The sequence below is a fragment of the Macrotis lagotis genome, chromosome 2 (genome assembly GCF_037893015.1).
Source record: "Macrotis lagotis isolate mMagLag1 chromosome 2, bilby.v1.9.chrom.fasta, whole genome shotgun sequence".
Lineage (NCBI taxonomy): Eukaryota > Metazoa > Chordata > Mammalia > Peramelemorphia > Peramelidae > Macrotis > Macrotis lagotis.
In genome coordinates this window covers 133145961-133166672 of record NC_133659.1, presented here as the reverse complement: position 1 = coordinate 133166672, position 20712 = coordinate 133145961, and the positions used below count along the sequence as shown (strand labels likewise).

At 32.2% G+C, this 20712-nt stretch overlaps 1 protein-coding gene across 1 annotated transcript in view; it reads right to left on the bottom strand.

Moving 5' to 3' along the window:
• Positions 1-138: 138 nt before the first annotated feature.
• AHCTF1 (AT-hook containing transcription factor 1) overlaps positions 139-20712 on the bottom strand; it is a 111602-nt gene continuing 91028 nt past the window's right edge. Inside the window, exons 27-35 of the mRNA XM_074220911.1 lie at positions 19139-19342; positions 15860-16271; positions 14492-14615; positions 10711-10817; positions 9304-9515; positions 5687-7442; positions 2580-2713; positions 2172-2263; positions 139-603 (exon numbers count right to left, since the gene is read on the bottom strand). Of these exons, the coding sequence (XP_074077012.1) occupies positions 411-603; positions 2172-2263; positions 2580-2713; positions 5687-7442; positions 9304-9515; positions 10711-10817; positions 14492-14615; positions 15860-16271; positions 19139-19342 (3234 nt within the window). The 3' untranslated portion in view covers positions 139-410. The remainder of the gene's footprint in view (positions 604-2171; positions 2264-2579; positions 2714-5686; positions 7443-9303; positions 9516-10710; positions 10818-14491; positions 14616-15859; positions 16272-19138; positions 19343-20712) is intronic.

The window sequence follows — 20712 nt, the reverse complement described above, 5'->3', positions numbered from 1 at the left end:
ACAGCTCAATCATCCTCATGTAAATTTAAATTCACAAATTAATGAGTTATAAAAAGCACAAAACTACTACAGTACTGTTAGCCCCTAAAATCATACCAGTAATACACTTTCAACTTCTCTCAAAAATTTGACAACATATTGTGAAGTATACAGTTTATTTAACATTCCAATAAGCTGTATTTACATATTATATAAAGTATGAAGTCTTAATATAAAATAGAAAAAACTGCATGTGACTAAAGGAATCACACTCCATATGGAGTTACTTTACTTATTGAAGACCATTTATTTATGAAAATTTACAATAATTTATATAAATTATTCTTTTCCAAATTAGATGATTTTTAATAATCCACACAATTCTGATGACTTTACAAACTGGGGTGTACATTAAAAACTTGAAAAAAAAGTTATAGCATCTTCCTGCGTAAAACTTGCTTTGGAAAGGAAGACAGTTTCCTTCTGCCCCTTCCAAGAGTTTTTTCTGAGGTTTCTGTAGTCCTTCTTGGTTTGCTCTTGGTTGCATCAACTGGGGTTGCCAAGGGAGAAATCAGCTTGATTTCCACAGGAGGAGGTGACCAAGAACCTTCTTTTTCTGTGGTTCTGGGAAGGTGGGGGAAAAATATGGAATTTTAGCATGCTGATCATTACCTTTTGTTTCTGTTTCATTAATACTATTATACATGCAAAAACATGATTAATACCTTTCTGATTTTTAAATCTTTAAGTCATTAGCAGTACTGGTCTTCTTGAACCCATGGCTGAGAAGATTTTTCTTAGAATAGGTCTATCACATGTCCAATAAGAGCAAAATTTCTATTGAATTATTGTGTATGTTCTACAAATATCAACATGCATTCGAATATTTTCCCCATGTATAAATTATCTCAGAAATTGCAAGAAGATGAAAGGAAAACTTGTTGAAAGCTAACGAGGCATCAATTTGGTGATTTGATATACAAGATGGCAAGGGATACATGCTTCTGGGACAGAGATATGACAAGGTTGGTAGTGGGTTATTAGACTAGAAGACAAAAAGACCAAAATTTAAATCCTGTCTCAGATAATTACCAGTTGTGTGACCCTGGGTTAGTCACTTAAATATCCTCTGCATATTTCCTCATTTGTAAAATGGGGAACATAGTAGCACTTACTGTTGTGAGGATCAAATGAGGTGGCACATAAGAGTGTTTTAAATTCTTTAAGTCCTAATATCCTAGATATCATTAGAAATCCTGAAATGGCTTTAAAAATTCATTCATTACATACATAGAAAGATAAGTCATTGATCAAATAAAACTGAAAAAGGAACCAGAACTTTAGAACACAAGTGTGCTAGTCCTTCTCCTTCCTCATTTTTCTAGTTAATTTTTTTTATTCCCCTCTTTTTTTCTCCTTTTATGACACTGAAAACAGTGGAACTCTGAAGGGACACTTGCTTCATTTTATTCCACAGAAGGCAAGTATCTGACCAGCATTTGAGGTCCTTCCAAATGCTCATAACTGTTATTCCCATCTTTTGCAATTTAAAGGTTCTTCTTGTAAAAGTCCTACATTTAAATTAATGAAATAGTTGTATAAATATAAAAGAGATATGACTCAATGTTCATGTAAAAATATACAAATATATATTAATATATCAAATTAAGTAATGTTTTAAATTATGTACTTTATGTACAATGGCCAGAACAAAATAAATGCTGCTTTACTTTTCTCAGATTAGTTAATATCATGAATGTATTATTCTGTGGTGCTAATATTTTAACATTGAAAATTAGTGTCTAAAAGGAAAACCAGAATAATGAAATCTCAAAATATGCTATATCTGAAGATGAGATAGCAATTTGTGGTCATAGGAGGGATGTAATAGCTAATGTGTTACTCAAAGGAGTAACAATATGTTAGTAACATAACATGCTATATAATAGTAATACTAATAATATTATTATATCTTTTTAGGTTTTGGATATTCAAAATAAAACTCAACATTTCAGTCTCTATAATTTAAAGAGTAAAAGTTACATAATCAAAGATGGCTTTCAAGAATTCATGTAAGGTTTATTAGTGACTAAAAATGTTCACGTAGTTCTCCAAAATTAATTAGAAAATATCAGTTCTTATTCCAGTCTAATTTTAAATGAAAATGTTATTGGTAAAAAAAATTTTCATACTTGCTTGCTTTTGTTTTTGTTGTCCTGATTCGTTTAACTTTTTGCTTTTCCATGGTTTCAATTGATTTTGAATCGTTTTCAACTGGTAATTCCTTTGGATTAAAAAAAATAAAAAACTGAGTTTAAACCATTTTAAGTACATTTTTAACACAATGTGAAAACTGATAGAGAAACTAATAGGAAAATGACTTCTAATATCACATTCAGAGTGATTAGTAACTGCCAGGATATTTGGCAAAGCAAGTATTTCCAATCAAAATTTTTCAAATAAAAAGTGAGGCAATTATATTCTTAATATACATGTGAATGCTACTTAAACTGATTTTGGAGACATGTCTCTGAGGGGGAGAAATGTATTTTGAGAGATAAAAATGATAACAAAAAAACCAGAAACAACTTAATTCTTACCAGTTCTTTTACAATCCGAGAAAGTTCAGGTGCCTGTTTTCGCGTGGTCCTCAAAGTAGGGGGTGAGAAGACAAACTGAGAGGACAAATCTGAAACTAGGCCCTCCAACTGTACAGTGGTTTCTAATTTTTGAGCTTAAAAGTAAAAAAGATCACAAATAAAAAGTTAAATTTAAGTGCAAAAAATCTATGAGTAAAAAAATAAAGTTTAGAGCAAATGGTATGTTGTAAAAGCACCTTGATCTATACCTGAAGCTAGCATGAATCCAAAAGTGTACTATATATTTTTTTTTATCAAATTACGTTGTAATAATATGTGTTGACCAGAGGGGAGCAGCAGTAGGTATAATTCCAAGAGGTAGTGAGATATAGCAGAGAAAGCACTGGATATGGAGTCAGAGAACTCGGATTTAAAATCCCCAGTTATAGTACTAATTATTACCTATGTGATCTGAGACAAATCCCCTGAGCTTTCTGGGTCCCAGTCATTTTATCTGTAAAAAGACTGGTTGGACTAAAGTATTTCTAAGGACCTTTTTTAAAACCTGTAAGACTCTTTGACTTAATAGAACCCAAATGAATGGAAATTTATGTTTCTAATAGAACAATGCCATTCTGTGAAGATTTCAAAGAGAACAGCTAGAAAGTTGTTTAAATTTTCTATACTGTTTGGGATCATTAGAACTAATGTATCTTACTTGTCCATGTATATTATCTGATTTGTGCCTTTCTGGGGATAAGGCTAGATCAATGTTTGGACAGAAAATTAAAAACTTCTGAAGCCTTTGTAGCTCATTCTGGACTTTACACTGTGATCCATTTAAAGGATAATAAGCAGAAATGATGATGACACAAAGGGGCTAAGTAGGCAAAAGATATGAATGTGTCTCAAAAAAGCTAAAATTAAGGTTTATTATGGAGAAATCAAAAAGGAATAACTAAGAACCAGATCTCTTTTGTACCTATATACAAACATTCCTATTGCAGAATCTGATCTGTAGCCTTTTCCATTCTATTCATGAAAGGGATCTCCAAAATAATATAAGTATTTCAGAAGGATGTTCATTTATAAACCTGTGAAAGAAAATTCTTAAATATACTTTGTGAGGTGATTTTTAAAAAATATTTAAGTTTTGCCCTCCCCCTCCCCAACAAATTTATCTCCTAGTATAATGACAACACAAGATTTAGAAGAGCAAATTTTCTTTCCTTTACTAATATAGTACTCATGATGATAAAAACTGGATGTTTATTAAAATTGACAATCAAAACTAATATGCCACGACAGAGACTTTTATATAGTATAATTAATGCTTTAAGAATGTAAATAAATAGAAATCTTTTTTTACCTAGTTTTTAGATTTACTCCTTCTAAGACTCTCCCCCTTCATATTATTTCAAGCTAACTCAAAAGATGTATTTATCACATATAGATGAGACTTCCTTTGTGTCACTAGTTACTATTTTCCCAATAGAAATTAATTTTGAGTAAGTTTTATTAAACTTATCTCGACCCAAACATCTGACTGTCTTAATTAAAAATTCATAAACCACTGGAGTTAATTTACTGACTCAGAATAAGAAAATAAACCAAATTTTTATAATAAACACTATCTTGGTAATTTAGAATGCATAAAAACACTGGACAACTGATATAATTTTTATTCATTAAACATTTCCTAAATTGAAGCAACTGTACTTTTCATACTTTAAGAAGAACAAATTAGCTAATTACCTAAAAACTATCTTCCTGAATCCAGTATGGTACATAACTGACATTATAGAAACTACATTATATTTACACTGGACCACATAATCAATCTGCTCAACATGTTTTTTTGGTTCTCCCATCTGATATATAAGATAGCAAGTCCAAATTTTTCAAGGCCAATTTAATGGGAGATTTTAAAAACACAAATATAATAACACATTATATATAGTTTGTGCATGACAGAGCTTAAGATAATGTCTTGTGATTTTAAGAATTACACTGGGCCTTTAAATCACTGATCTCATATGTGTTTTTACACATACTTATAAATTTACTAGCTAAGATATTAGTTACATAACCATAATGAGTTTGGATAGCAAATTTATGCCACTTCAGTAATTACATACACAAAGTTATCTGTTTTAAAATAAATATCCTTAATAGAAGTGGCAATGTTGAAATAATCAAAACTTTCAGATACTAGTTGATCAGAAAGCAAACAAGAGACTGTTTTTGAAAGGAAAAAAGTGGTATAAAAACTCATTTTTAGATGGTAAAATTATCCCTATTTTTATTTAGGAGATAGAAAGGCCTAGAAAAGAGCATTTTTGGACACTGTCATTGGAGAGATTGAAAATAGAAGTTCCCAGGAATTTTAAGATTAGAGTTTTTTTTGGGAAAAAAAAGCAAATTATTAATTTAATTCAAGAATGTGGAGAAAGTAATGGACAAACACCATAACCTCTTTGAGACAAGGTAGAGGGGAAAAAAAAGTGAGACTAGGTCCATTAAGATTAATGAAGATTAAAAAAAAGTTTTAAAGCAGGTTGCTCATAAATAATATAATCAGTAATTAAAAATTAATGACATGTTGTCTATACCCAAAACTACTTGTTGAAATAAATAGAATTAGTTTTGGCAAATGAAGAGCCAAAAAAGGGGGGAGAAGGGAAGAGGCAATTAAAAAGAAACTAAAACTTTTTTTTTTTGCAAGGCAATGGGGTTAAGTGGCTTGCCCAAGGCCACACAGCTAGGTAATTATTAAGTGTCTGAGGACAGATTTGAACTCAGGTACTCCTGACTCCAGCGCCCGTGCTCTACCCACTGTGCCACCTAGCGGCCCCCTAAATTCAAACTCCTTAATGAAGAATTTACAAAAACACTACTTAGCATTAGAGAACACTATATAAAAACTCAGCAATTTGAAAAAAAGGAACCCTCAAACAATAGCACTTGACTGAGAAAAAAAAACACAAGAATTAAAAGTAAACGAAATCAATTTAAAGAAAACAGAAGCATGTTCATTCTTGAATAGAGCTAGGTCTTAAAAACAATTCCATGAAGGCTTATTTTAAACTTTAGAATTTATTTTGGTCTGAAATTAAAAAAAAGTGTACCTCTTGTCTTCCTTGTAACTTTTGAAACAGGTGAAGAAAATAAAAAAGACTCAGTTTGGGGGTCAGAAAAGTTGGGAAAAATAATAGTCTTGCTGGATCTAGTCCTTGTATTACGAGTATTATCAGCATGCAATATTTCTTTGCTTTTGGAGTCTTTGAGAATAATTTCTTCATCTGTGCTTTCTTCTGATACTGAAGGACATTTATTTTTTCTCCTTTGATTTTCAGTCACTTTTGTCAACTTTCTCTTAGAGCTCAATGTTGTAGTTAGTCCTTCATCTAGTGATAAAGGGTTGTTTTCTAAAGTTAGTTTCCCAAGATTATTATTACCAGTTTTACATGGTGTGATTCTTGCAGATCTTCTTGGGGTAAGAGGAGTACTAACTTCCTGAATTTCTTTATTCTCTGATGGATTTACTTTTCTTGGTCTGCCACGTTTCTTAGGTGTAGCTGGTGTCTTGAATTCTGTTTCAAAAGTCAATTCAGATAAATCAAGTTTAGAATGTTCTGATGATACTGAGTTATTATTCTCTCTCTTGCTTCTTCCACTCTGTTGGTCAGGTTGCTTCTCTTCACTGGATGTACTATCTTGATTAGGACCAACATTTTCAGAGAGCTCTATTATATTAACGCTTCTCAAGTTCCTCCTACTTCTGCCAAGACTGGTTGCTAATTTAATGTTCTGATCATTTAATAATTCACTACTTTCTGACTCCTCTACAGATTTTTTTGTTTTTCTCAAAGTTCTTGTAGTGGAAAGAAGTTTAACTTCTTTATTATGGGGAGTTTCTTCATTTAATGATTCAGAAAGTTGAGATGATTTCATCCTTAATTCTGTCTGTGAAGCTGTGGAGTCTTGCAATTCCTGGGCAATAGCACCTTTTAATGTCTCCAGACTAACTTTTTTTTTCCTTCCTCTTCTAGGAGTAACAGAATCCTGGGGAACTTTCTGAGAGGTTGCTTCAGTTTCAGCAAAGGCACTTTCAGAAATCTCAGATTTTTCTTTTGTTTTCCTTGTAGTTCTCTTTGTAGCAGAAAGTTCTAACATTTCAGGTTTTAGAATAGCTGAGGACTTCTCAGGTGTTGATCTAGCTTTTACATTTTTGATGCTTTGTCCTCTTGTTCTTGTTCTGGAAGGTATCATATCATTGTCTTGGCTATCATTTAAACTTACCAGGTTTGTTTCCTTCTCTGCCTTGGTGGAACGAATTACCTTCTGAGTTATTAAAGGCATAGTTTCAAGGATAGTTTGTTCAACTGTGTCTGAAGTAAATTCTTTATTCCTTGTGTCTTTAATGACATCGAGTAAATTTTCCGCAATAGCTACTTTAATTGGTTCTGGCACATATGGTAATGTCTCCACAACATTTTGGGGCTCCTGATCATTTACTTTGATAGATGTCAAATCTTTAATATGCCTGTGTTTACTACTGTCATCATTATAATCTTTCTCTTTCTCAGCTGTTATTTTAGCTGACACATCAGATTTGGCACAATCTTCTGTTTCAACTTCTCCTTCTTCACCTTCCAATATCAAGGTAAAGTTACTCTGAGCCACAAAAAGCTCACCATCTACTTCAGCCATGTCACATTGAGCAGAGTCTTTGCTATCAGATAAACCACAAGTGAACTGTTGCTCAATGGTATCAAAGTTATATTGAAGTTTTAGAGTTCTTGAAGGATACAATTCATTCAGTGAAAGTGTCCCAGTATCTTCTCCTGATGACAAGGCTTCAACTCTTTCATGTTCAATCATCTAAAATATATTAAAATATAAAATATATTAAGAAACATTTCCATAAATGAACTTATTTCAAAACATAACAAGGGTTCCAGAGTTTTACCCTAACTTATCAATCACAAATGAGACAATGAGAATATACATATACATGAATATATGTATGTGTAAATATGTACATATATTACACACACATATACACGTTTTACATGGATATACCTATAAAAACATAATCATTATTCTAAAATATGGGATTCTGCATTTTCAATCAAAATAGTTATGAAGGAAATATACTGCTTCAGCAGTTAGACAGAAATAAATTTGAAGCACAAAGGCCACATTATTTCCTAAAACAGGTTTAGGTTTTTTAAGTTTTGAAATGTTGTGAAGAGAATGAAGTATTTCTATTTGAGGGGGCAGAAGATAGAGGGTGGAGGAAGAGAAATTTTGGAAGCAATAAAGCACTTCATTTCATTTATTTATTCTATATTTAAATTAAGCCCAAAGTACTAAGCTAGATGTAGGGAAAAATACAAAAACTAAATATGACATGGTCTCTGCTCTCTTGGAGCTTACAGTCTAGTTAGAGATCACACAGACCTACAGACACACCCAACCACACACACAGACACACCCACACACATACACACCTAAAACATATAGCATGAACATAATTATTGTGTGAGGTCTCAGTGGGGGAAAGAAAATGTTTCTAAATAATCCCCATATAACTTAACAACTATCCACACTTTCTAAATAGAATGATCCCCATAAGGTTGAATAAGAGTTCACCTACATAAGTTCCCTTGGGCTAGCCTCAATCCTCTTCCCTTTGGCTGGGACTGCATAAACCATGAAATTCCTAAGGCTTTCAAGTTGAATACCTCTCTTGTAAGGGTTTGGTGGAAGAAGGAATGGTCCTTGCAATTACCTTTTGGTAAGGGAAGGGGAGAAAAAGGAGGAAGTAGAAACAATAGAGATCTCCTGACCAAGTAGGCAGAATATCATTACCCACCACTGAGAACATAGCTAGTTTCCCATTTCCCAAACATTCAGTTAGAGTTAACAGAGTTGCAATTCTTAGAAATATAAGTTCTCTACCATTCAGATCATTACCACAATTTTGTTAACATTCCAACTTGAAGGAATAGGCATTCTGGTATTTCTCTTTTTGCTAAGTAAAATGTGACTAGTCATGGTACCACAAAAAGGAGCAAGCCAGTCAATAAAAACAAAAACAGTATAAATGCATTATAAAAACTATGCATTTGCTTTTATCAGAATAAAAAGCAAAAAAATTTTCATTTGGAATGTGCTGCCACTGACAAAAGAATGGCTTGGTATAGAATTCTAAAAACTAAAAATCACAAACAAGTTTCCAAATTAAAAAAATCAAAACAAATACCCTGAAAAATTTGTGAGTTTAAGTTAAGTTCAAATATATCTGATTAAAATCTTGTAGAATTAAAAAAATCTGGTTTAAAAAAATCAGCTTCATTAGCCTAATTACTTCTAAACTTATCTCAATTAAATGACTAGCCAAAGAACAAATCAATCTTTATCCTTTTCTTCTGAAGCTGTTGTCTGCTTAAAATTATGTATAAAAATCTTCAAATATTAACTCAAACCTTAAGATAATGATTTGTTTTTAGATATAGCCTCTTAATTTTCATAAAATTATAGGCTTAAAGGAAATGGTGGTATAAATTTTTCAACCAGTATTATTTTGCTTAAAAGATTTATGGACAAAACATAAAAATAAATATACTACACTCCATCAGTATGGCATATAATAATTATCAAAACTAAGATTTTTGGAAAAAAATGAACAGATCTAACTGACCTCATATAGTTCAAAATGTGGGAAACATTTTCTTACATGAATTTCTTGAGATTCAGAACTGTCAGAAACTGATGGTTTTTCTTCTGGTAAATTAGCATTTTCTTCTGGTGCATCAACTTCCATTTCACAAGCTTCCTTTAACTCTAAGGCTATTTCTTGTTTAAGTCTATCTTCAGAGGTATCGGTTGTAAGAGTTTCAGAAGTAACAGGCACAGAACTTTCACTGACATGCAGAACACTCACTACTGCTGAAAGAAAGTGATAAGCATTAATTGTTAATCTGATGAATTTGAAATTAGAGAAAGCAAGTAGTAGAAAAATTTACTCCACATAAGTCCAGATTTATTTGGTTTTTCAACTTATTACTAAAATATTATATAATGAACAAGCATATTAGTACATAAATTCTATAATAATAAAATAAAATGTAATAATAAAATAATTTATCACCTATTTTCTATCACTGACAAGACAGGAATTTCTACCTAAAGAAAATAACAAACTGAACCACATTCTGCATTTTTGTTCACCTATCACTTTTGATTAAAATACAATACCTTTCTTTCTTGATTGAAATAATACTATGACTAGTGGACTAAAGAACCCAACTATGCCTGATCCTTAAACAGTCTGAAAGTTCATTCAACAGGTTACTTTTGGGCAAGTGGTTTAAATAGTTTAATATAATTCAAGGTTTACACTAGACTATTTTTTCTGGGCCAAAAAGAAAACTAAATTATTTTCTTATGGAAGAAAGCATCCAACTGGGTAGATTAAGAAAAAAAATATAGTCTTTTATCCCAAATTTATAAAAACATTAGTGGTACCTTATCAGTTCTCAACTCCATAACTTTTTTTTTTTAATTCTTAATTTCTTCTTTTTCTGCCGAATTGCTGCTGCTGAAAGGCACTATGTATTTCTTAGTCCTTCTACTGGTACTCAGTACCAACTTGCTAAATTTCTGTCCTAAAATTACATTTCACACTCTCATAACAGAGATGACGTCAGGTTCCTATATTTTTAAAAAATTCATACAGCCATAAATCACAAAGTAAACAAAGAATGGAATAATTGTCATGGCCTCATTTGAGATCAGCAGAACAGGTAGTTTTTCAAACTATGAATTAATGAGCTCCTGCAGCAGCAATGCCCACAGGTACCCAAGTCAAAAGTGTTACCAAATGCTAATGGCTAATATTGTGAAAGCAGAAAAAAAAATACCCACAACACCTTTAAAGTGCTAGAGTCTTTTTCACTCTTGCCATCCTGCAACTAAAGAGAACTGATGGAAAAGGAGGAAAAAAAAAATAGTAGAATCCAGGTACCATTATTTCCCATTCTCCTCTTGCTTCCCATTCCAAGAAAAAATAAAATCTGTATTTCCAGCAATACTAGAAAATATGACTAAATTTTTAGAGTATTATAAATTGCACAAAACATACTTTCATTATTTGTTCCTGTTATTCCAACAGCAGGAGTACATATTTCATCAGATAACGGCTTTTCATCCAAAAGTGTCAACTTGGGTTCCTGGGTAAAGATTTCCTTTCTGAAACAGAATCATAGTTCTACTGTGTTAAAATGTTCAACACATTGCATGAGTTTATGGATTTACATCATTTTTGTTGATTGCATATTATGTTTATGATTAAAAAAAGAAACAATCAAAGCAAGTCAGGCTGAAAGAAAGTTTTAAGAAATCAAATCAACACCTTCATTTTACAAATAAACTGAATGCAAAAGACAAAAATAACAATTTCAATTAAAGTTATATAAATTGCAGGGGGAATATACACCTCTCTACAACATTTTCACTTGCTCTTGTTTTCTTTTACTTCACTAAATGCTTACTAATTACAGTTACATCAGAAGTTGTGCCTGTATTTTCAAGTAAAACAACATATCCAATAGATCTAGAATAATAAAAGGTAAGTAAATTTTAAAATACCATTACTGAATATTATAAAAAAGATATGAATTAAGGTACTGAATTAAACTATGTTATGTATTTAGTCAATCCTACATATCCATGGTCAATTTACAAATAGATTCATCCAATGTTTGCTCAACCCCTTGCACAAGGCATTGTGGGAAGGGGGAAGAGGATTAATACATGGTCCCTGTTGACAGGGGAAAAGGTTTTGAGTTAAGTCATTAGGGCCTAGATACAGAATTTAGAGCTCTATTACTACCTGTGTGGCTTTTAAAATAAAAGCTAAATCTTTGATCCTCTAAACACTGTGAGGGGTAAACATAGTATAGCAGAAAAAAAAATCAGTAGTGTGATCTTAGAGCTATAAGAGCTGAATCTGAGTTTCAGTTCTATCAATTAACAACTTTGGAAAAGTCACTGAACCTTGGCAACTTTATCACTTCAGTAATAAAGTAGCAGTATTTGCTCCCAACCTATACGAGGCCTTGGTCATCTTATTTCGATAACCACCTTGTTGATGATCTGGAATTAATTCAAATACATCTCAGGAGAATATTCTTAAAATACTGTGTTTATTATGCATTTTGACTTATCAGATAAATATTCACAACTCTCAGCTGCTTAAATACTATGTATCCTTCTCTCCCATCAACTTTAGCCTGGTTAGGCAATATCTTTAATCTGCTTATTCCCATGTCTTTTGGTCTTTGGTAAAAGTATACCATAGTCTATCTAGAATGTCTTCTAGATCTATTCACACTTCATACCTATTTGTCTCCTGTGCTGATTCATCCCGTCTAGATAATTTCTATAGCATTTATTATATGATTTTTTTTACTTATGTGTCTCACTATTAATGTCTATACATGACATTGCCTGATAAGTCAAAATGCATAATAAACACAGTATTTTAAGAATAGTAATACAGTATTCTCCTGGGATGGATTTGAATTAATCATCAACAAGGTGGTTATCAAAAATAAGATGATCAAGGCCTGGTATAGGTTGGGGGCAGAGTTCTTTTGATGATCATATAATCACAGATTTAGAGCTGAATAAAGGACATCAGAATCCCAACTAGTCTAAGCTAAAGATAAGAAGATTTAGTCCAAGGGAGGTGTACTGACTTGGCTATGGTCAAACTTATAGTAGACAGAGATGGGATTTGAATAGTAAGTCTCCTAGTTCTAATCCACTTTTCCCACTACAACTATCTCTTTTGTCCTGCCTCCTTTGTTCCTTTACTAGGGAGAGCTTAGGCAATGGAAGCTAATTTGAGAATTAGACTCAGTAAGTTTGGATAGGGCAGCTAAGTGGAGCTTAGTTCTGAATCTGAAGTCAGGAAGACTCATCTTGAGTTCAAATCTGGCTTAAGACACTCACTGTGTGATGTTGGAAAAATCATTTAACCCTGTTTGACTTGGTTTTCTCATTTGTAAAATAAGCAAGAGAAGGAAATGGCAAACCATTTCAATATCTCTGCCACAATAACTTCAAATAGGGTCATAATGAATCATACAAAACTGAAATGATTGAACAAAGTTTAGACAGAATGATGGTGCTGGCATCAGTAATATTTGAGTTCAAAAATTGTCTCTGGTTTACTAAATGTGTTAATCTAATCAGCTAACTGTGTCTCAAAAAAGAGAACACACATTTACATTTATTAAGTCATAATTGATTGCTGATCTACCTAGGAAAAATAAATTCCCATATTCTTCACAATTGCATCACAGAGCCTTCATATTTATATTAAGAACTGAATCTACTGATTGATAAAAGTAACTGCCACAGATGATTTCTGAATTAGTGTATAAGCAAAGGAAATCACACAATGAATTTTAATGTGTTAGATAAATGATTTAGCTTGGATATAGGCTATTTTACTATCACATAAAGTTTTATACTGTCATAGATGTTATGAAAATATATTTTTATTAAATAATCAGGCTTCATAAATATTTGCTCTTTTTCTTTCACTAATTTTTTAAAAAAGATTTTGAAATCATCTAAATTAATGAGTCACTCAATTCAATAAAAAATTCCAATACTAAACAATAAGACAATTTTATAATTTTGTGCTGTTAACTGTAATGTATATTTTTGATTTTAAGTAACAGCTTTAGATCCCACCTCTTCTACAAAGCCTTCCCTAGTTACTCCAATGCATACCTATTGTTTTAAAATTTCTCTTTTTTTTATAGAGCAGCTAATAAATCTTGCATTTCCTTCCTCCCCATATGTGAAAAGAATGCAAATTCTAGATAGTTTGTTCCCTGAGGAAATGGGGAGGAGACAATCAGGTGAGTTCCAGGAAAAGGCAAACAGTATACTCTAATGTATCCAGTCCCAAAATCAAAAACACTTCCCCATACAAGCTATCAATTACAGATAAGAGAATAAAAGATCCTCTCTAGAGCTGGATAAATTTATATTTATTCAAACCATACTACTCGAAATAGAGAACTGTTCCAACATTTAATTGAAACAAAGAAAAAAATTTTAATTTGGAAAGAAGATGGAATAATTTTGGAGGCCTAGATCACTGAAGGACTACAGGGAATTAAAAATACATATGTGAAGTCAATAAGTATAAAAGAAGAGTAGATATATCTAGCTACCATGCATTTTATTCAAAGGAAAAATAAAGTCACATTTTTCTCTTTGCTCATCCTTCTCTCTTTTCAACTATATTCTATTAAACCTATAGACACTGAAGAACAAAATAGAATTCTGATATAAAACAGGACACATTAAAAACATCCTTTTAATATCCCAAATCTATTGGATCAGGTCAGCTATCTTTGTACTATGCTATGTTCTAAGTATACTATATAGTACAGAATGATATATTGGGAGCCACAGTCAAATGATATAGTGTCCAGTCTCGGGAGTAATACTGGAGCTAAATTTTGTATATGTTGGGCAAATCTGATCATGGCTTCTTTACTGATATACTATTTGGTGCTACATTCTACTCTAAATTGTAGATCTAGCAGTACTGAATCAGAATTCTTCTTAGTATATAACAGAAGAGACATAAGAAATGAAAAGACTATGAATTGCTTTCAGAAAGAAAGCTTTTTAACCAGCTAATTAATTATATCAAAAATTTAGCCATTTAAGAGAAAATTCACTATTATTAAAATGAAGACTTCAAAGATCTAAATAAAGCATAATGTAAGCAAGTACTATTTGAGAGCAATCTTTTATGTTTATCATCTTAAAAACATCATTTTAAATTTGTTGTTGACATGTTTTCTATTAATTTTCCTTCAAAGAAAACTTACCTTTCTTGGTCTAATAAGGCACAAGGTGAAGGTTCAGAAACTTGAACAGAGTTTGGGTGATTTAATTCTGAAATTCCAGCTATTGAAACTGAGGTCAACTTGTTTTCATCCTCTTGCAAAACATCTGTAAGTTACAAATGGCTAAGAGTTAACATATCTCCCTAATTATTTTATACTAAAAGTTTAAATTTCATTTTCTTCAGAGACAATATGATATCATCACAGAGCTATGGATCATAAATTAGAAAGCTTTTGTTATAATCCTGCTTCTATTACTAGAAAGCTGAAACTTTGATCAAATCATTTAATCTTTTGGACTTTAGTTTCCACATTTGTAAGATGAATCAATTAAGTTAGATGGTACAATGGATAGAGCACTGGCCTTGGAGTAAGGAGGACTAGAATTTGAATCCAGCCTCAGAGACTTAATAGCTGCACGACCTTGGACAAGTCACTCAGCCATGACTGCTCCACAATGAGGGCCATCTCCAGTCTTTCTGATTCATATCCAGCCAATATAAGGCTTGTGACTTAATATAGCAACCCACTCACTCCAATTTAAATCATGTGCTTAGCAAGGCATTCTGGTCATCATCGAAAATGAAGGACAAACATCATCATCATCATCATCATCATCAGGATAAGAAATATAATTTTCCAGGAACAACTTTTTTTTCATTTTATTAAATCAAAAAGAAAAATTTTAATTTAGTTATAACAATGCCTTTACACTTAAGTCACCTACTGACATTTTCTAGACACTGAAAATCATTTTATTTTCAGAGTCCTTTTTTTAAAGAAAAGGATAGTCTTTCTAAAATATTATATATTTTACTGTCTAATTTAAAAAAAGAAAATGAACACTGAATTTAATTTTTCTAGTCACTTACTATGGTTAAAGTGCAGAGGACTTTTAATTTTTAAGTGATTTTCCTGTTCATTGTTTTTCTATCTTTTCCTTTGCTTTAGGTAATAAAAGTTATTTTTTGCAACTTCCAATGTTCCTTATTCATTTATAATTTGCTGCTTTTAATCTACTAGTAAGGTCAAGAAGTCAAATAATCAGGCTTGTTAGAATTGAGATCTAATAAGTACCAAGTTGTATTATATGCAAGTCTTGTGGTAATAAGCATCACTCAATTGTTCCTCTTGCTTAGAAATGTAAAGATTAAAAAATGTGAAGATTAAAAAATTCCCCAAATATTACATTAATGATTGACAAACTTAGAAATTAAGTTTAATGGGCAAGCATTTCATGATTTCCATATTATATAGAGAAGTTAACACTAAAATTCGATTATATAAACTTAAGTAATATACAAAAACTTATAAAAATCAAATACTAAATTAGGAAACTCAAAAACATACCAATTCGCTCTTCTGAAGCTACTTTTGGCTCAATATCTTCTTTCTCATCCTCCTTTTGCACTTGTAAATTACCAGTTAAATCAGCAGAAGTGTTTGCTGGCTTGGAAAAAATGAAAATAACATCATCTTCTTCTTCAATATTATCTGACAATGGAACAGTCTTATATTCCAAGGTAGCTTGGGACGATTTAGAAGGAGTATTGCTGTTCTCTTTAGTCACTTCTAATTTCTCTGTGTTTTCTAATGGTGAATTCTTTGTTAATTCAAGTGTCTCTTCATGTTCCTCTTTTTGGCCACAAGGGACACAAGATGAAGTCTTATTTTTGTTCTTCAGCCAAACATTATCGGAATGAACTCCACATTTGTGCAAAGGTGAGGGGACAAATAATTTTGCCTTACTGTCTTCTGCAACCTTTTAAATTAAAAAAAAATTTTTTTTAAAAGGAATTAAATTTAAGTAAAAATGATTTACAATCAAAATCAATACTAGATAAAATAGTTTGATAGTTATGGCTACATCTGGATACCCATAGTAACCTGGTGTTTCCCTCAAAGTAGGCCCTTTTTTGGTAAATAACCCATATATAGTACTGTTCCTACCTTTGTCTTCTCAAAATCTACTTACCTTGAAACTTATCCCCCATGTAATATAGTTTCATTTACATTTATAGACCACTAAAGAAGCAATGACTTATAAAGACAAAAACAGTAATTTTAATATTGCAATATTTCAAAAAGTGAGATGTTTTTGGATGGATAGGCTTTACAGTATTCTTCAAATCATCCTACAATGCAAACTATCTATTGATGAGGTTAGAAATTACAGGTCTATAATTTAGAAAGATAAACACTCAAAGAGTTTTGGGGAGAATTATTTATTCTACAACATCAAGGTAAACTAATAATTAATTTCATAGATGTATAGAGAGAAGATACAGAGTACTTTGTAAGGAACTCTATAGTGACTGCTGCTGTTTTTGGAGGAAAAGGGAGTATGGGGAAAATTTAAGACTATTAATAAGTACTTTAAAATAATGCATTCAATAAGAAACTTTAATCCTCTAAGTAACTAAGATGTCTGTAACCTATGACCCAAAGATTCCAGCACTAGCCCTTAAACAAGGAAGTCACTGATAAGAAGTTACTATATATATATATATATATATATATATATATATATATATATAAAATTATTTAGAGAAGCACTTTTTATGACAGCAAAGAATTAGAAATAAAGTGCATATGCATCAACTGGGGAATTGTTAGTTTTTTTTAGTTGTTTTTTTTTTGCAAGGCAATGGGGTTAAGTGGCTTGCCCAAGGCCACACAGCTAGGTCTGTGTCTAAGGCTGGATTTGAACTCAGGTACTCCTGACTCCAGGGTCAGTGCTCTATCCACTGCACAACCTAGCCACCCCCAACAACTGGGGAATTGTTAAAAAATGTAACGCAATACCATTGTGTTGTAGGAAATAACATGATGAATATGCAGAGGATAGAAAATCACATGCAGTGCTGCACAGTGAAACAGAAAGTTATATAAACAATGATTATAATAATAAAAACAGGACCCCCCCCAAAAGTGAATGTTCCAAAATTATAAAGAACAAGTATGGCTCAAAAGAAATAGGAAAAGACATTCTGAACCCATCACAAAGGTGGAGGAGTCCATGAGTATGACATAATCCATGTTTTCAGGCTTTCTGATGTATTGGTTGGTTATATTGACAAAATAAATTCATAAAATATTTTTGTAAAATATTATGTGTTACATGGGATAGCTCTGAAAAGAATAGCAAGAGGAAGAACAACCAACACCTGAGAATTACCTATGTCAATGAAATATCAAAAGTCTAATTCCTATTCTTAATATATTGTCATGCAAAAGCATGTGATTTATGTGAAATTAATAGCAATCCTTTTCTCTATTAACATAAAAATGAACCAAACGCAGTCATTTATCATCCTCCTAGAAGCACAGCCCAGAAACAAGTCCTATGCTAAACTACTTTTATGAATATTATACGGTTTTTAATATCCAAATCCAGGAAGAAAAAGAAAATTATTGACCAATTTCACTAATTAATATTGATACAAGAATCCTGAATAAAACACTAGCTACAAAACTACTCTAGTAAATCACAAAGATTAAATGTTCTGACCAGGTGGGATTTATAAACAGAAGACAGGGTTTGTTCAATATTAAAACGGGCCTCAGACCCTTGATAATTGCCTAGCTGTGTGGCCTTGGGCAAGCCACTTAACCCCATTTGCCTTGAAAAAACCTAAAAAAAAAATTTCATCACAACAGAGAGGTGCTGCCATGATAAACATGTGAACTGTATTGGAATGAGGGGCTTCATTTTCTTCTCCTGAACCATCTGGGTTTAGTGGTCAGATAGGAATAATCAGGATGACTGGAGATGGATGACCCTGGATGTGAGGCAGACAGGGTTAAGTGATTTGCCCAAGGTCACACAGCTTGTAAGAGTCAAATGTCTGAGGTCAGATTCAAACTCCTATAATTTTGAGTCTAAGGTCAGTGCTCAATCTATTGGGCTACCTAGCTACTGTTTAATGTATGTGTGTGTGTCGGGGGGGGGGGGGGGGGGGGGGGGGGGGGGGGGGGGGGAGAGGACGATGGGGGATGGACAGACAATGGGGCTAAGTGAATTGCCCAAGATCACAGCTACTTAAGCTTCAAGTGTCTTGGGCTAAATTTGAACTTAGTTCCTCCTGACTTCATGTTCAGTGTTCTATACACTGCACCAATTAAGATAATTGATTTTTATCAATAAAAAAACCCAAAAATGATTATGACCCTATCATTAGATGTAGAAAAAGTTTTTGACCAAATACAATACTCATTCCTATTAAAAAAAAACAACTCTTGAAAGCATAAGTTTAAATGGATTTTTCCTTAAAATGCATTTACCTAAAACAATAAGCATGATATGTCATGGGGATAAGCTAGAAACTTTCCCAATAAGATAAGATGCCCATTATCACCAATATTATTCAATATTGTATTAGGAATGTGAGGAACAGCAGTAAGTGAAAAAGAAAATGATTCTGAGTGTGCCTGGAATTCTAAAGTAAACTATATTTTGTTATTTAAGCTGTAATATTATGACATATTATTAAAACTTCTAAGCATCATATTCTTCAACTATAAAGTCATAATAATATTTCACTTTAATTACTTACAGTTGTAAGGAAAATATATAAAATACAATTCATTAAATGAACATAAAATTATAATTATCACTACCACACTTACTTCTGTATTCCATTTTGTAGCTACATCTTCTTCCATGAAGGAGATCCTAGTTTCTTTTGCACGAGGGGGAGGGGTAACAGATCTTCCAGGTGACCCAGAAGGAGATGCTAAAGGTGTTGTACGAAGACTTGATCTTAGGATGGAATGAGGAGTAAACTCAGGAAATCCAACAACAGAAAGAGATGTGGTCAAAGCTTTAGCTCTCTATAAAAAAGAAATGAATAGAATTTTACTGTTGGAGTCCACTGAAAATATTGATTTCCATAAGTACATGTGAAATACATTTAATTTGAAGGTAGTTTGTTTGAATTCAAACAAAAATTTGAGTTAAAAAAGTTTCCATTGAACAATCAGTCAGGGCAGCTAGGTGGTACAGTGGATAGAGCACCAGCTCTAGAGTCAGGAGGACCTGAGTTCAAATTCAGCCTCAGACATATATTGCCTAGTTGTGTGACCTTGGGCAAGTCACTTAACCCCATTGGCCTTGTAAAAAAACAAAAACAAAAACAAACAAAAACAAACAAAAAAGAAAATATCACCCATATTCAGAGAAGGGATGGTGGAGTTTAAATGCAGACCAAAGTTACTATCTTGAATTTTTTAAGGTTGTCTTAGGCATTGGTTTTTCTTGTTCATTTGTTTCTTCTTTACAAGATTAATATGGATCTATGTTTAGCATGGCTGTACATATAAGGGCCTATATTAGACTGTTTTCTGTCAGGGGACTAGGAGAGGAAAAATGTAAAACTCAAAACTGAACAAAAAAAAAAAACCCAACTGAAAACTACCATTGCACATAGATGGAAAAAATAAATAATAGGTTTTTTTTTGGGGGGGGAAGTAGTCTAAATATAGTGAGTACAATAGAATAGGTATTTAATGCTTAATCTAGTTGCTTTTCCAATTTCTAAGGCACCATATTTCCAGGCTCTCATATTCACAACTCTTGTCATTATTTTTTAATCAAAGAAAGATTTTATTTATTTTGTATTTTATAATTCCCCCCCATCTTGCTCCCCCCCCCCCAGAAGGCAGTCTGTTAGTCTTTACATTGTTTCCATGGTATACATTGACACATTGATCCATCTAAGTTGAATGTGATGAGAGAGAATCATATCCTTAAGAAAAATAAAGTATAAGAAATAGCAAAATTACACAATAAGATAATGTTTTTTAAATTAGTCTTTGTTCAAACTTCAAAATTCTTTCTCTGGATACTGATGGTATTCTCTGTAGCTCTGTCATTATTTTGGAATGGCATTAATTATGATTCTTCCTTAGCCAAGCCAACATATTCAACCAGTTTGTCAAACTTTGCCAATTCAATCTCTACAACATCTACCTACATAGCTACCATTTAAATTCAGTTCTTTCTTCAATACACTTAGCCTTCCAGACCACCTTAAACACAGCAAAAGAATTTTACATAAGAAAAGATCTGACCACATGACTCTCTAACTCAAGGAACCCCAGCAGCTTCCTATTTATTGCCTGTAGGATAAAATTTCATTTGACTATTAAGGCTTATACAACTTGGTCCAAAATGGATATTTCCAGGCTTTCATTACTTTCCC